This window comes from Ixodes scapularis, unplaced genomic scaffold (assembly GCF_016920785.2).
Source record: "Ixodes scapularis isolate PalLabHiFi unplaced genomic scaffold, ASM1692078v2 PGA_scaffold11__112_contigs__length_91849675, whole genome shotgun sequence".
NCBI classification, from domain to species: domain Eukaryota; kingdom Metazoa; phylum Arthropoda; class Arachnida; order Ixodida; family Ixodidae; genus Ixodes; species Ixodes scapularis.
The window spans coordinates 81237701-81255641 of NW_024609837.1; the positions used below are offsets into that span (position 1 = coordinate 81237701).

Genomic DNA, 17941 nt, shown 5'->3' on the forward strand with positions numbered 1-17941 from the left:
GATCGATGCGGCTTTGATGATGATGGCGGAGGCCTTCTGTCTAGGTGGTGTTGGGCAGACCAGTTTGAGTCTATGCTTGCCTGCTGGAACCCGAACGCTGTGCGTTGAGCTGGCACATCGAACGGCAAGACCTGTTTTAGGCCGTCATCTTTGCCCCGCTAGGTTGCTGGAGTCACGAATAGTATGCGTTAAAAAAATGCTGTCCTTGGCTCATTTTTAAACATCCCCCAAAACTGTAGACGGGGATGGAGTGAAAATTAGTAAAGAAAAACGTTATTTTTTTAACGGTTAGCAACACCGTGTTTTGTAAACTTGTTTCTGACCCCCGAATTCATAGATGTGACTTGAACTGAAGCCAAACTTCGACTTGCTCAAGTCCGCCTTAACACCAAGTTCGACTTGAAAACGCCCAAGCTGCGTTTTACGTTTCATAGACGTTCCCGCGAACTTCCTTCGTCAAGTCCCGTTTAAGTCGCGAGCGGTCGCGGCCCTCCTCGCCTGGGAGCGAGAGTAGGCTGCAGTTTTTCTCGTAAAAGTTCTTTCAGACTTTAAAATAAGGTACTTCTCTAAATTTTCTTTATAGCATATGTTTACGAAACATAAATCGCGAGAGATGGTAATGGGAAGTTTAATTATTTTAGCGATTGTACGCGTTTTCTGGACATAATGATGATTTCGTCTAGCAACATACCAAATAGCCGCCAAGCACGCTCTTCGCTGTTCTTCGCTCGTCCGGACGCTCCAGCCTTCCCTTCTGTGCAAGTTTTCTTCTGTTAAACGGTAAAACTTTTGAGATTCCCCCAACCCTTGAGCAGCAGTGGAATGGCCACTAAAAAAAAACAATCGCCGCGCTTCACCGCTGATGAAATATCTATTCTATCGGGGCTTGTCGGCAAGCATAAAACGATCATTGAATGCAAAAAGACAGACTCCGTATCTTCGAACCTCAAAAACGAGACCTGGGAGAAACTCTGCAATGAGTATAACTGCTTACCGGGCGTTAGTCCACGGGACTCTAATCAGCTCAAGAAGTGTTGGGGGAACCTCAAACAAAAGTGGAAGAACGAGCGCTCGGACGAGAAGCGCAAGACCCACAAGACAGGTGAGTGTTCTGTCCCTGCTCGTCCATGTTACTCGGAGTGATCGATCTAACCTAGCATTTGCGATTGGCGAAAGATCATATTGGGAAACCTTTTCGCGCTTTTTTTTTTTTGTCAGCGTGTGTCATTCCGCATTTTCTTCAGTTCAGTATATAGAAAGATCGTGATATGCGCGATGTTCCGAGTGCCGTGGATTATCCCGCTCCCGTTTAGATCCACTTTAGCTATGTTGTACTGAGGCACACAGCAGATGTCGACATATCTTCCGTAGGGGAAATAGTTGTTCTGCATGCGAAATGGCATAATATGGCATTGTTGCAGTTTACTCTTACGGCGTTATTGCCTTATTGATCAACCTACCTTTCTATTTTTTTCCCCGTGTCACAAAAATATCGTGCTAAAACGTCCCAGCCTCGTCTATGTACAGGAGTGTTTCTTTAGAATATTCAGTATGTGCCTATATCTCGACTGCTTTAATCAAGTGACTTGACATACACGATTGTTCCTTAGGAGGGGGGCCGCCCCCCACACCCATGAGCGCAATTTCTGTGCTTGTGGGGGCAGTAGCGGGGCACATGGCCACCCGCCTTGACAACGATAACGACTCCGACGGAGCCGCCTATCTGCCCCCTGTCCAGAACGAGCCAGTGGTGCGGCTGCTGGAGGGCATGGTCGACTGCGACCCAGTGTACGAGTATGCAGGTACAGTGTTGAGACACATCGATCTGCACTTTAGGCCACTTGTAGGTTGCGTGGGATGGAAAAATATAAATAAAGGGACTCAGAATTCCAGAACGGTGAAGATAAGACGGAAGATATTTACAGTCGTAAGAAAAAAAAGTAAGAAATAAAGCGGTGTAGATATATAAGCAAAGTTCAGTTCGGCAAATCCGCTTACGGCACGGTGTTGCACGTCGGCATTGGCATGGAGTTGGCAGGCTCGCTTGGCACAAGCGGATGTTTCCCAGCAAGCTTGGTTAACAGCCCCACGGGCCTGGATTTGTCTGTCCGGGCTCTTCCTTGGCTGCCAGGACCACTGCTGTCGAGCCGGGTTCCGTGTCGTGCCCGCCCTTTTTTCACGTATCACAAGCCTGTGTCATCTTCCTCTCATCACGTCTTCCTTTTTCATTATATCCATCTCTTGCTTTGGCCTTGCTGCCTTCGTCTTCTAGTTACTCACACCTTCACCACGTTCACTGCGTCTTCTTTCTCATTTTTTGCTCAGTCCAACTCACAGTTTTCATGTATGTCGTTCTTATCATCCTTGGTTCCCCCCCGTCACAGTGTGCACCTCACAAGGGATTGGTAACACAGAATCCATTCTATTGGGGAGGAGGACAGACCGTGACGCCCCAAGCGGTTAACCTAGCAACTACACGGATGGGGACAACAAATACAATGACGCAGCGTTCGGCCGACATAACCGAACGCGGCGTCAGCGTTCGGCTGGAGTTCGTGTTCTCCGGCAAGGGGGAGGAGGGGCTGTTTTGTTTCCACTACGGCCTGCATGAACAATGCAGCATGCACGATCCCAGCTCAGCACAAAAGCCGAAGTGGGTCAAGCTCGCATTCTCCGAGGATAGATCCGGCACTTAACGTCGCTTCGTCGATTGTTAGTATTTTTTACATTAAACTGCGCCCCGCGCTCTATTGTAGAAGATGACATGGCCATGCCCATAAGGCCTGTCGGCGTGTGCACAGGCCTTGTGTTGAGTAAACACCAAGCGTGGGGAAAACAAACGGGTCAGAGCGCCCCCTATAGTTCGATCTCCTGCCCAATAGCTTTGTGGTAATGTTGCACAAATTAACCGGCCACAATGGCGCCCAAGCGTGGTATGCTACTCACTCGCAGAAATTTCACGAGGCTTGGTTTCTTCTTTTGGTAAGCCTTTTTCCACTCCCCGTGTTTCCTACCGTCCCGTGCTTCGGTCACGTCCGCGTTTGTTGTATTGGTTTGTTTTTGACCGTTCGTTTTGTGACTGCGGCAATAGTTTCGCACGCTTGTGTTGGTTTCTGGGCGGCGTTTCTTTTTCTGTGCTTGCAGCCATGCTCACACGGGAGCAGGAAGCTGCAGTGGCCGCAGCGGCACAAATGAACCTGCTCAAAAGGTCGCGGTGATATGCAACTTCGTGATGCAGCGCATGGCCCTCACGCCTGGCCAGCAGGAGACCCCGCCGCAAGAGCCCCGACCACACTTGACTGTACCAGTCTACGTGGGGTACGACGACGTTAAGTCCGTGGCAGACTTCCTGGGGGAGTTGCAGACGTACCACCTTGCCTACGGTGCCTCGTAAGCCTTCATCATGGACCGCATTGTCCCGCTGGTGTTGCAAGCCAGTGCTAGAAGCTGGTTGGGGTTGCAGGCCCCGTTCACGAGCCAGACAAGGCTTCGAGAAGAGTTCCTGCCTGTGGACTACGCAACGCAGATTCTCCGAGAGCTCGAGGCAAGGCCGCAGCACTTGGACGAAAGTCAGGACCGGTACGTTCAGGTCATGCAAGAGCTCTTCAAGAGGGCGGACCCGAGTACACCGGAGTCGGACAGAGTAGCTCGGGTCAGAAGACTGTGCCACCCAAGATACCACGCCTGCCTCATCGAGGAAGCTCTTCATGCTGAGCGGAACTACGTGCTGCCGCCACCAGCCAAGTACGCACTCAAACCAGCATGCCCCGAGGCCTCCACGGAAGTGGACTGTTCGAATGAGACCTCTCTTCCCCACCACATCAACCGGGAGAGTTGGCGTGACATGTATGGCGTTCGACTAACTCTCATCGAGAGGTCCCTGGAGGTCACAGCAGTGCCTGTGAGGATCTCGGGCGGGGGTCGCCACGACAGGTGGGAGGTCGTTGGCCGTGCCCTATCGCAAGTTGGGGCCCAACGGAGATCACTACCCAAGCGAACCATTTGTATCAGTGTGCTCCTGCAAGTGCTGGGGAAAACTGGCACGCTGCGGTCGAAATCCCGCAGCAAAGCAGCATTGACCCCCGCCGCAACGGAACAAGCCCTCCCCACAACAGCTAATCGCAAGCCTGGTAGAGGCCTTCCCATAGTGGTTCTTTACCAGATCACTGGAGGCGGGCACCTCGGTGTGGGTGACCTAAGCAGGCAACTGTTGTCGGACTGCTGCTACAGGTGCGAGCAGCCCGACCACCAACGAAACTAGTGTCCAAGACTTCTGGACACTACAAACAAGAGGTGGCACGAGACGGCGGGAAAGGGGCTGGAACCAGAACAACCAGGGAAACTACCACGGCCGCCAACGCTGAAACCAGACAGCCACTGGCTGAAAGCCGTTACAGTCCCGATGCTGCGGCAGTGAGGCCGCAGCACAGATTCCATCGGAATGTCAAATCCAGCCCGAGCCTATCATCATTGAACCGTGCATGACGATCACTTTGCTCAGTTTTCCTTTTGCTGCACTTTTGGATTCTGGGGCCGCTATCTCACCTAGAGGGGATTTCGTTTTCGAACTCTGCAAAGCAAGAAAGATAAGTCTCCGGGAATGCGAAATTCGACTACAGCTAGCTTCTCTGACCTTCGAGAGGCTTGAGAAAATCTAGACGTCGCCCGAGTGCAGCAGTCGTAACGGTACAACTAGGGGCACCGTGACCTGCAGTTCCAGTTGTCGCAGTTTAATTTGAATACAGCTGACGGCAGCAAAGGGCTGGAACCAGAACATCCAGGGAAACTACCACGGCCGCTAACGTTGAAACCAAACAGCCACTGGCTGAAAGCCGTTACAGTCCCGGTGCTGCGGCAGTGAGGCCGCAGCACAGATTCCATCGGAATGTCGAATCCAGCCCGAGCCTATCATCATTGAACCGTGCATGACGATCACTTTGCTCGGTTTTCCTTTTGCTGCACTTTTGGATTCTGGGGCCGCTATCTCACTTAGAGGGGATTTCGTTTTCGAACTCTGCAAAGCAAAAAAGATAAGTCTCCGGGAATGCGAAATGCGACTACAGCTAGCTTCTCTGACAACCTTCGAGAGGCCCGAGGAGATCTAGACGTCGCCCGAGTGCAGCAGTCGTAACGGTACAACCAGGGGCAATGTGACCTGCAGTGCATTTCATGCCGTGCAATTTATAAACATTGTACCTCGTGCTAACGGCTTGTAATCCAGATATCGGTTTACCCATCTTGTGACAGGGGACAACTACCTACCTGGCAGCCCTTCTATGGACGTCGCCGAGCCAGAGGCAAGCGCCAGTGTCACAGCAGCTACAGGAGCAGACCCGGGTCCCCCCACCGAGCAGACCGTACCTGCTCCTGCAGCTGCTTCAAGCTGCAGCAGCGACAGGGTTGCGGCGACTCAGGATGAAGGCAGGCCGGCCAGAGGGAGAATGATGCTCTTAGAGCAGGCTCTCGCAGCAGAAAACGACGTACGAAGTTCTCTGCTGAGGGCAGAGTCTGCCATTCGAATCAAGCTCCTTGAAGAGGAGCAGCAGATGAAGGTGGCAGAGCACCAGATGAAGGTGGCAGAGCACCGCGTGCGGCTCCAGGTGGAGCAGACGAACTTGAAAATTGCGGAGTGGAAGCTCAGAGAGCTTCAGCAGGGAGGCGAAAAATAAAAAAAGTGCCAATGCCTCGACTGTTGAAGGGATCTAATTTATTTCACAGAAGTTGAAAGCTGGGGCTATATCCAGAAAAGGATAGGGTGCGATTTCAGCTTGTTTCACATTAGGCATGCTTTGAGAAAATGCATAATTACATAATGGCTCCTGCCCTTCATCTATTATCATTTGGACTAGTAAAAAGCCACTGCACAGTCACTACAGCAAAGGGTTTGGCAATATTTTCACATTTTTATTGGTGAATAAACAGGAATAGAAAAAACAGTAAAGGCATTTGCGAAATACACACACAAAAAAAAAACTTATTAACATATGAACATACCTCCAGACGATGCTTATAGGACAGTTTCATTGGACGCTGTGCTATTTACTCCAGTACAATGAAAAAAAAGCCACTTTCACGACAAAAGCTTTAAAGGGGCGATGGAACAATTTTTCGTACTTCGTGCAGATACTGCGTAAAACAAATCCCCAAAGTTTATGAGCTATGAAACACGCTTGTGTCTTTAAACCCGCGCAATAAAAAACGCCGAAGAAAAAAATGGAATAAATGGCAGAGTTTCCCCCTTTAACTTGCAGCCAGAAAAAGTGGCCAAGTGATTTGGAGACGATTATATGGCACCAATGTTAATCATAGTACAGGACACGCGCCGAATCGCAGACATTGTTGGTTTGGCTGTTGTCATCGTTGCAGCACTTGGACACGAGCCACTACCTGAATGATTGCCAAGCTGTTATCACATGCCCAAATCGAGTGCTCACGCAATACTATAAGGTCCAATCTGTGAGCCGCATTCAAATATTGTCGCTCTGAGGGGGGACTACACCGACAATGCGACCCCTGAGCGTTTGTGTAGGAGTGATTGAAAGAAAATGGTTGCTTTTATCTGAAATTACACTGCAACAAAAAATGTTTCTTGGTCAGCGGCATTGCATTTAAGTATACTAGGGTTCCTCTAGTGCCAGTAAGCTTGTGTAAAGTGAAAAACATTATAACTGAATATTGTTCCACCGCCCCTTTAAGGCAAAGCTCGATCAGTCATTGCAGAAGGGAGCTTCCACTTCGAAAGAAGTTTCTACTTGAAGCTTCTTTCGATGATTTGCTCCCGTTTCTGTATGCCCGTGAGGGAGTCCTCCACGGTGTCCACGGCGGGTGGCAGGTGGACTGGCCGTGTGGCCCTCCTCCTGGGTCTCCGTGCCCTAGGCACAACTGGCGGAGCTGGGGGAGGTGGAGGCTGTGGGTCCTTTCTCAGGCAGGCCAGGTTGTGGAGTGCAGCGCAGGCTGTGATGATCTGCACCGCCCGACGTGGCTTGTGCTGCAGCCTCATGTCGAGGCAGGGGAAGCGCCGCTTCCAGATGCCAAAGGCCCTTTCGACAGAGTTTCTCGTCTTGATGTGGGCCTTCTGGTACCTGATCATGTGAGGGAATATCATGAGTGGCTAATTAAACTATAATATTGCCTGTAGATCCCTTTCATATCTTTCTCCCGAGTAGCTCGATTTCAAAATGCTCCAGCACAACGCACTAGCCGCAGACAATGACAAGCAGGAGAAGCTTCACTTGTCCCGCCTCCAGCATCAGCATCATACATTTGGTAACACATTGTCATCTTGTGCACTTCGTGCATGCATGTGCAGCCAAAGCATGCGAGAAGGCATTGAGCGTGCTCTGGAGGCAGGGCAGAAAGACTCCCTGCAGTTCTCATTGTGTCAGTGACTATAATCCTCAATAAGGGCAGATATTTTCGGGGCTAACGTTGTCACACCCAGTATCTTACTTATTTTGTTCATACATTATTTAACCATCGCAACTAGTGCACAAGTTCAGTAGTCTTACGTTCCACGTTTGTATATAATGTTTTCCTTGTCTTTAATAAAGTAGAAAGTTGGGCTAGTTGATTCTGGTTATACATAATGACAAATACACAGCGCAAAAGGACAAAAAGGGAAGAGACACACCGGATAGAACAGAGCGCTGTTCTATCCGCTGTGTCTCTTCCCTTTTTGTCCTTTTGCGCTGTGTATTTGTCATTATGTATTTTCCTTGTCTCCACACATAGCCCTACATTTGCTCAGGCACTTGTAGGATTTACTTGCCTGCCTCGTGGTGTGTTAGCTGGACCGGGATCTGCCAGGGGGGTCATCAGGAAGAAGAAGCAGGCGTAGCCCATGTCCCCAAGCAGCACCCCTGGCACCCGGCGTTCCTCGTACAGCACCCGGACACGGGAGTTATCGAAAATCCGGCTGTCGTGCACCGACCCGGGCCAGCTCACAACCACATCGTAAAATTGCAGCTGGGGGCCGGTGACAGCCTGCAAGTAGATTGCGTTGAAATGAAACATGGAGACATGAGTAAGAAAAATTAGTGGCAATGGTCCCATCGAATGAAGCTGTCGTAATACTCGACAAATATTTTCATTACAAAAACTGCTCAAGTGATGTGTTCTGACAATGTCAATATGAACATTGTAAGCTTCGAAAAGTATGAATATTGCAGTTCATTTGGAAGCGAATATCAAATAACGTATTATTTGAACTACTATTAGAAAATTAGAATATTCGTGCAGCCCTACTTTTTGCACATAAAATTCGTGCAGCCCTACTTTTGCACATAGCATCAAGGGGAAAAAAATCTGTACTTTATTAATTTTCAGTGGCATCGCCAACCATGTCATGTGCCAGACGCTTTAGAGCAACATGTAGCAGGTTATTCATTCTGGCTCAGTTTGGCGCAGCAGCTCAACCACTGCATATAGCGAAGCAAAGACGAGAGGGCTTTGACTACAATGCTTGGGGCAGAATTTCCAAATTTCATGCAGTCGAACATGAGCGCATACTCCAATGAATAACATCTCGCGATCGCGCTAGCGTTGCTCTTTAAACTCTAAATTCGGTAAACCGCGAACTCTGCACTCGTTACCTGGACGTTGATTGAGAACACTCCCTTGCGGTTGCGGAACACCTCCGCGTCGTCGCCGCCGGGGCTCTTGATTCGCACGTGGGTGCAGTCGATGCACCCGGTGACGCCGGGGAATTTCGCAAGTGCGAAGAAATCGAGCATCACCGTGTTGAATTGGGCGGCGCTGGGAAAGTGAACGAGGTCCCGGAACAAGTGCCTCGCGATCAGCTGCGTAACCACTCCGACCGCGCGGCACACTGTCGGTTGGGACACGTTCACGAGGTCCCCAGTCACAACCTGGAAGGTCCCGGCACCATAAAACCGCAGCGTGACCAGCAGTTGCAGCATGGGGGTCAGCGGAAGGCCTCTGCAGTCGGTGCTCGTTTGTAGCGGCAGCATCCCGAGCAGCTCTCGCACGGTTCCCTTCGTAAAGCGGTACCGCGCCAGGAACTGCCCGTCGTTGTAGCGCTCCATTGGGTTCTCCCTATCCCGAATTGATGGTCGCGGGACTCGTGGCAAAGGGAACGCGTCCCCGAAGACGACATCGCACGCGCGAGTTGCGAATTCGAAGGCGGAGATCCTCTCGGCGACGTCGCTTCGCCAAGCCGCCATGTTGAAACGACTACGAAGTCGCGTTCAAGATAGGTCCAACCCAGTCTTGAAATTTGGGCACTTCAAGTTCGCTTCAAGCTCCGTTCAAGATCGGTTCAAGTTAAGGTGCGTTTATGAAGCGCGCTTGCTCGTCGCAAGACGGACTTGAGCAAGTTGAAGCTCGACTTCAGAGCAAGTCACATCTATGAATTCGGGGGTAAGTGAGGGCTTTGCATGTTCTTACTCTTGTTTCGCCATGCACACGTGCTCCTACCCATTTCGAGTTCTTTATCCTTCCGCGCGTCTCTTCTCTCACTCTCCCTTTACGTACACAGGTAGTTGATACAAAAACGTTCCGCAACTCGACTGTCCTCACAATTCAAATTCAAATCATTTATTTGCATATGCAAGTACAGATATCGGAGCCACAGAAGAAAAAAGCCAATTTTCGTTGCCTTGACTAGGTCCGGGCCCCGTGTGCTTGGCAGATAGTGATGGAGATGCAGGGAAACAAATCAGAGAAACAGATATGTAAAAAATAGGTCAGCTAAATGGTTAACATAAGATAATACATGTTATACAAAACGTAGGTACAGTGATTTACGATCTAGACTATACATGGCAGGATTATCTACGTAATATTCATTGAGTAATGTGGGATAGGTTATTATGAAGAGTCTGCGAGCCGTAATTTGTACGATTATGGGACACCCTCCAATCTTCGGAGCAGTGGGTGCAAATGGTGCTTATATTTCTGGTTAAATTTGATGTATGCCTCAAAAAACCAATCACTTCTGGTGATGAAAAACAAAATGACATAGTCAGAAGGTATTCATAAAATTGATATACATTGATAATTCTTGTAGTTTAGACATAATAATTCGATGTGGAATAAAAGATTAACGTTTTCGATAAAGCGTAACACACTCTTTTGAAGCAATTGTAGTTTATTTAGATGTGATTTTGTCGTCGCCCCCAAATAAGATGACAACACTTTATTAGATATTTAAATAATCCACGATGGATTTGTAATTTTATGTTTTCCGGGAGAATAAAAGCGAGATCGACCAAGAATACCGACGATTTTGCATAATGTACAGGTAATGCGGAGAACAAGACGTTTCCTTATAGCGCAGTAGCTGTGGTGACGTCAGAACGACGCCGAGCGTTATAGGCTGAAGGAAAAAAAATAGTGGGTAGAGCTTAATCCTAGATACTTAGCAGTCTGTCCGCAATTCCTTTCAATTGGCCAATAAGAGCTCGGCGTCATTCTGACGTCACCAGCCCAAAACGCAGACAACTTCCGCTCCGCGTATAATTTATGTGTGCATCTCTGGACAAGTCTTCTGAAAGGATAACATCCAATCTTTTATGATTTTTCATTAGTTCAACTGGCTTAGAATTGAACTGGGGAGCTTTTTTAAGAGCTACATGTTTATTGATTGATGTTGATATTATTTTTCTGGTTTTCGTTTCATTATTATTAAGCCCATTCGACTTTGACCACATTGTAAATTTTGAGAGCATGACATTCCCTTTGGGTATTTATTAAGTTGTCCGCATCCGCGCCAGAGAGAAGCAGACTGGCGTCGTCTGGATACATTATGAAATGAGTGTCCTCGCCAGTATTCCTAATATCATTTATATAAATATTAAAGAGTAATGGCCCCAATATGCTACATTGTGAAACACAATATCTGATAGGCATAAAAGATGATAAATATCCATCAATGATCACACTGTATACGATCTTCTAGATATCAACACAAAAGTGAAAGTGAGGAACCACGAATGTCGTAGTGGTAAAATTTGCGAACAATTATTTCGTGATTAATAAACTCAAAAGCTTTGCTAAAATCTATAGGTGTGCCTAATGTGAAACGTTTGTTTTCAATGCTATGTACAACAATTACCTTTTGTAAGAGGAGTGCAAATTACGTCAAATTTCCCTTTCTAAATACTAACTGAGACTCAAAAAATACTGAGTGCCTGACAAAAAAAAAAAGAACAACAAAAAACATCTAAACGACACAAAAAATATTTTCGAGCCCCTTAAAAAGAAAATGGCTGGACCAATATAGGTCTATAATCAGACAAATAATTCTTTTCACCACACTTGTACAGCACTGACCCTTTTACACGTTTCATTTCTCTAGGAAAATCTCCGCGCGACACGCGTAAATTAAAGATGTGCACAAGATACGGCGCAACTTTGTTAAAAATAGATTTCACGGGTTTAATTTGGAGGTGGTCAATATTCCATGTTTTACTATTCTTAAGCCAATAAAAGTTTTAAACACTGACAATATAAGTAGTAGGATCAAAATAAAGATATACTGATTCTTCGTGAAATGCCTACACGGCTGCCTCGCAGTATGAGTTTGACGCTATATTTACAAAATGGGAATTAAAACATTCAGCCAACGCTACCTCGGACGCCAATTGCCATATATGCTAAGTTCACCTATGAACCGGTGATCTACTGGAGTGCAAAATTTCATCTATTGATTTCCAAACGATATCTGGACGTTTCCTCGAAGCGTCACTGAACAGTTCCTTTTTTTATAATATTCACGCTTTGCACTCCTTAGACCTGCTGTTAAGGTATTGCGATATTTCGTGAAGCTAACTAATTTATATAGGTCTTTCGTAGTGACATATACGCTGCACAACCCAGTTTCTGCCCTATCATTTTAATACGAACAGGCGTAATCCAAGACTTACGATATTTTTTAATGATGTGATTGCCCTATATGGAGAACGTCTGTTATAGACAGCTTTTAATTTCTCAAGAAAGTTTTTTATACGCATCGTTGATACTTCTCTTTGACAGTATCGGCCTTCAATCTAAAGATGAAATTTGATTTCTAAAATCCAATATGTTTTAATCTCATTGTACTGGCAAGAAAAAGGCTGTATTTTGACCTTAGTTTTGAGATCTGTACAGTGAAAAGAAGTAAAAGTCGAAATATGGTTACTTATGTAAGAGCAAATGGTGCCCGCGGCATTAATTTTGGTGCTAATATTTGTATCAAAGAGGTCGATGACACTTGATGAACTTTCAGTGCTTCTTGTGGATGACATCATTACGTCTTGAAAGCCATAGGATGCGAGGGTATTTTTCAATTGCGAAGATAGGCTGGTATTGCTTTGCATATTCACGGTAAAATCTCCTCCCATTAAGGCTAAAAAAATCATTTGTAGACAAAAATTCCCAAGAACTGTCCAGAAAAGAGCAAATATTGCACAAATTCGCTGATGGCGGGTGACAACCCTGTTGGAAAATCTCGATGATGGAAAGAGGACGGAAAAGGCTCATACAAGCGTAACCGTAATATGGGACATCCTATACAAGCGAAAAAGGCGGCTCCAGTATAGTGGAATAAGGCGGAACGATACAGGTGGGCGGAACCATACAAGCGTGTCGTATTATGGGACATCCTATACCAGCGTAGTGGATATAGGCGGAACCATGTAGGCGGACGGAACCATACATGCATAACGTAATATGGGACATCCTATACCAGCAAAAAGGCGATACCAGCATGGTGGAGCCATATGGCTCCAGCGTGTTGGTTTCGCCTTTTCACTGTTGTACAGGGCGATTTAGTTTTAAGCTTTACATATATGTTTAGAAAGGTCGTGAAAGCTATATTAATGCGGTTTGTGCAGGCGAGTTATACGGCCAGGCGTACGTAGTATAGGGACCTAGTCGTAACGATCAGTCAGATAATTAAATACAATTTGTTAATCAACTTTTTAATTAGTGAAAATGAAAATATGGTTTCAATTAGAAAGTTGCTGAGTCATTGAAAACCACAAAATCAAGTTTTTTTAGAAGGATATAATTCAGGGGTAGCGTTTTATGCATTCTGTAAAAAGCTTTATTTGGACGAGTTTCTAGGTTTCAGTTTCTTATCAGAGCTCATCTCTGCGCCCACGGTCCTGTTCCCCAGGGGCATAGACACGCAACACACATGCGCCTTGCTTCCCTTCATCCTACGAGGGAGGCGAGGGGGCGGCTTCGCACTGCGGTCACCGGGCAGCTGGACCGCAGGTGCAAAGATGCGCTCTGGTAAGAAACCGAAGTCTGGAAATGCGTCCAAATTGACCATTTTTTTATAACGCCATAAAATGCTACTCGTCTTATATCTTTACAAAGAAAATTGATTTAGTGTGTTTTGATGATGCTTAGCAGGTTTCTAATTGGAACCATGGGTCTATTTTCACTGATCAAAAATTTCACGAACATACTATACTTAGAGAGAGGCTGAAGCAGTTTTGTATTTGAGAAAACACTTTTAAATCTTCTTCATTCGACCTCCAGAATCTCAAATATCAAAATTATTTGCTAATTTAATTAATCAAGGCTGCATAGTCATTTTTAAAGCGCTGTGAAAGCACCTCCCTAGAGAGCGACGTCACAACAGCAGCTTTCAAAATCTTTGTTCACGCATCTTCAGCGCCTATCAAAGCTATGCACGCACATGCTATTTTTTAAAAGGGCAGAAAAATGTGTCACGACTGGTGCCAGTGCCGGAGAATATACCTAGAAAACTTGCGATTGGACGCGCGGCCCTTAAGCGACACACGCTTGGCGGCCGAAAGGTCTTCTTACGATGTCACTGTTGGTGGGATGTTTTTTGTGTTTTCTCACGTTTAGTTATATCTTTGAGGAAAACGAACGGGATATTCAGATTCGCGGGATAAAACTACGCTAGAATGAACCTCCATCTAGTTTTCTGAAAGAAGTCTGGCACATCTCTGTAATAAGCCGACGGATCATTACAAATTAGCCTTTTATACTATGCCGCCCTGGCCATATAACTCACGTGCACAGACCGCGTAAATGTAGCTTTTACGGCTTTTTTAAAAAAAATCTGTAAAACATAGAAAAAAAACTCTGTAGAATGTCCCCCAATACGATACGATTGTATGGTTCCTTCCCCGCTTGCATTGTTCAAGAAAGACTTGTGGACATCCAGCGTTTCATTGGAATGCTGGATGTCAGCGAGTCTCTACATCAGTGAGTGGTTTCAAACAAGCATGGTGTTTGCACACCAGTAAGCTCTTATCCGAGGCTCACCAGGACCACTAAGAGCAGAGGCGAAATGTCGTGACCTGGTAAATTTGGTTGCAGGTATTTATTTTTACAAGAACTGCATGCAGCAAAGCTTAACTTTGCTTAAAAGAAGATTATTAAAAATTCAATACTGAACAATGGTGTCCCTTGAGCTGTCAGACCAAACTCCCACTCTTGCCACTCAGGAGTTCCTAACTTGTGCGTAGAGGATCAGCACAACCCAGATTTGTGCTGCGAGCGCACCTGCAATATAAAAGTTGAATAAACATGAGATGAAATATGAGACGTTTACAATTCTCTGTAACGTGAAATTAGAGCACAGATCTTGAAGAGGAGGATGGGAAGGTATGCCCCTCCTCCCCCTCCCCTCCTCCTCTTCTGCTCCCTCCCATTTAGCAGGAAACTTCCCTGAATTTAGCGGGAAAATTTCCCCACTAAATTTAGCTGGTTAAGTTTCCCACTAAATTTAGCGCAGAAATTGATGTCACATGACCTCAACACAAATGCAGTTTTTCCGCTAAAAGTAGCAGGGAAAATGACGTCGCATGACCGTGTCACGTCAGCCATAAAAAAAATTCAGTTTCTCAGCTAGACTTAGCGGAAATATTAACGTCACATGACCACAACATTAATTCAATTTCCTGCCAAGTTTAGCAGGGTGGTTATGCCGACAGCGACGCCGCGAAACGCGGAAACGGGTGCTAAGAGCTGCGCTAAAAACTAAATGCATCAGGTGAAATAAAGTGAACATTAGAGATACTGTAAGAAAAAGAAGAGAATCTAAGATACCGTTCTCAGATCCTTCCTTTTGTCCGTTCTCAAATGTTTTGATTTCAAGAAATGTTTATCTCTTTATTCATACCCAGAGAACCCCTCCCAGTTTCAGCATGAATGCAATAAATCAATGCAGACTAGACCTTGTAAACTATAATCCACATGAAAATTAATGTTTGCCACATAGTCATGTATGAGTCAGTGGCTCAGATCTCTAAATACATTTGTATTGAGGAACATTCTTGAATAGAACTTCTGGGCTTCGAATTCAACAGTTTGTACTTCCATAAGGAACACTGTATGGCACTGATTTTTTTTTTTGTGACACATCAGAAACAGCACAGCACTGTCATCCTCGCATACCTAACAAGAATTTGTATTTTTTTTTTTTAGCATGGCATGTGCTATTTTAATGCCCATACAGCATCCTTTAACAAAATTTCCTTTGTAGAGCTTTTTATTGGTTCTTATTTAGCTCGCACGACAGATTCGGTACCTTGAATTCTCACTCGGCATCAACAGTTTTATATATTAATGTAATAGCGAAAGACAAGATGTATGGACTTGAGTACGGCTCAGCAAGCACAGATGTTGAGAAAAGTACTGAAGAAAACTCAGATGTCAAAATAAAAATAAGCTGGAATGTGGAATTATGGACATGGACATGAATACAGTTAGCAGATTCAATATGAAGAATATGTGTTAGACGCACGCTCAAAGAAACCTGTTGCATCTATATTCATTCAAATTACTTTGCAGAACCCAGCGCTGCAGTCTCAGGTGGGAGTTCGCTGAATAAGTCTACTGAAAATGAGTGTAGACGGAAAAAGCAGTTTGATCTGCGATAATGAACATTACATAAGTGACATGTCATTATTACTGTTACAGTGCCGAATGTTCCAAACTGTCAGTCGCATCATTCTGTGAGTTCCCTCCGTACATTACAGGGTTTGGCTCTCTCGAATGCTTTGCGAGAAAAATGATGAACTGGAAATATCTAGAGTAGTTCTAGAAAAACTATTTCCAGAATCTTATCTCAGCATCGCAAAGAATATAAAAAGTTTCTAAAGACAAGGTTAGTGCAGGAGTTGAATAAACTAAATACTTTGTTTTTCGAAACCATCTTGCCGTAGTAAACGTATGAAGTTCCCCTAGGTAGAGCTAGTCATTACGGATGATTGTGCCCATTGCGTACCATAAAAATTTAATTTGCGACCTACAATATTTACAAACTCAATTAACTCTGAATAAGTGGACCACTTGGCATTAAAGATTGGCCTCACCATGACTGTCTGCCAACATCTACATAATAATTTCCATGAACCTATGTATTTCAAGGAAATATTTGGTGCGAGCTGCTTAAAACACAATAGCACTTTTTAGCAAGTGCTGATTGTTGGGCAAGTTGGTACGGTACGTTAGAAAACATGATTGTGCTTTGAAGACGGGGACATAGGAAGGACAGACACCACAGAGTGCTAACTTTCAACTGATTTAATTCAAGAACCTCGGCGTAGAAACACTGCGTCACCGCACCACATCTCAACCAATCCGTGGCCCTGCCACGAACCGCAAGTACGCCAACTCCTTATCCGCCAAGTCAATTAACGCCACACTGACACAACACGTGCCGGAACTATTTATAGCATCAGCCTCCATAATCTCTCTAACAGTCATATCTTTGTGCCTAGCAAGAACAGTAGACTGAGCAACTAATGGTTTGCACTCGCAGTCATGATCTGTTGTGTCACTGTCATGACTGCGGGTGCAAACCATTATTTGTTTCGTCTATTGTTCTTGAGAGGCACAAAGATATGACTGTTAGCGAGATTATGGAGGCTGACACTATAAATAGATCCGGCACAAGTTGTGTCAGTGTGGCGTCAATTGACTTGGCGGATAAGGATTTGGCGTACTTGCGGTCCGTGGCAGGGCCACGGATTGGTTGAGATGTGGTGCGGTGACACAGTCCGTTTCTACGCTGAGGTTCTTGAATTAAATCAGTTGAAAGTTAGCGCTCTGTTGTGTCTGTCCTTCCTATGTCCCCGTCTTCCAAACGCAATCATATTTTCTACCGCACTTTTTAACACTAATAGAAAGCCTGTAGTGGGCCACAACTTAAGCAGTTTTCACTTCATTATAAAGAGCAATTACACATATGTGAACCATGAATATAGGCCTGCACTGAATTTTTTTCTTAAGCTGAACGTGCTATGCTCTGTTTACTATATAAATCTTTGCAGAGCTGACAATGTGCAAGTTCCTGTTTTTTTATATTTCACATGTCCCGACTGGTGAGTGTGGTAGGGACACAAGATTGATGACACCAACGAAACACAATGATTATTTTAAGAATTTGTTTGGGTATAGCACGAGCAAGGCGATCTGCGGGAAGTTATTTCTGTGACACCGTCGAACCTACATCCGCGGGCTTTAAGTTCACATGTTAATCATGTCTGCAGACTCCTTTTTGTAATTGGAATTTCATCCAACCCAAGATTTGAATATGTTTTTTTTTCATTTTAGGCTTAGTAGTGCTTTTGCTGTTCTATTAATAGGTAAGAAAAATGCTTATTTCAAGTGGCATACCTAACACCTGGTGGCACGAGGACTCCCCTGTCGTGACGCAGACCGAAAGTCACAGCCAGGGAGATACTGCGATGCTCTTGTTGCTGGGATTACCTCCCCCATGGTCCTGCCCAGACCACAGAAAAAGATTGAGTCCAAGCTTGTGGCCACTAGGATCTCCAGATCTTGAGGCACCCAAGTAGCTGAAAATAAAAACAAATCACAATCAAGTACTTGGCAGAGCTACATTAGAATGGCTAGCATATTCTTTCGTGGTCAGCACATAGATCCTCTTATTTTAGTCATAGTCACCCCCCAGGACAAAGCTACGTAGGCGTTAAAATGATGGGTACCG

General features: G+C 45.5%; 2 protein-coding genes across 2 annotated transcripts; one reads left to right on the plus strand and one right to left on the minus strand.

Moving 5' to 3' along the window:
- The first annotated feature begins 728 nt into the window (after positions 1-728).
- On the plus strand, positions 729-5669 carry LOC115333115. Its single transcript, XM_042289115.1, has 3 exons — positions 729-1102; positions 1611-1802; positions 5248-5669. Exons 1-3 carry the CDS (start codon positions 823-825, stop codon positions 5667-5669), a joined length of 894 nt encoding a protein of 297 aa, XP_042145049.1. The 5' UTR covers positions 729-822.
- A 528-nt stretch (positions 5670-6197) lies between these two features.
- LOC115333123 (putative nuclease HARBI1) lies at positions 6198-8789 on the minus strand. Its single transcript, XM_042289116.1, has 3 exons — positions 8592-8789; positions 7769-7983; positions 6198-7082 (listed from the first exon to the last, which is right to left on the minus strand). The coding sequence occupies exons 1-3, from the start codon at positions 8730-8732 to the stop codon at positions 6749-6751; spliced, it is 690 nt and encodes a 229-aa protein (XP_042145050.1). The 5' UTR covers positions 8733-8789; the 3' UTR covers positions 6198-6748.
- Positions 8790-17941: the final 9152 nt, after the last annotated feature.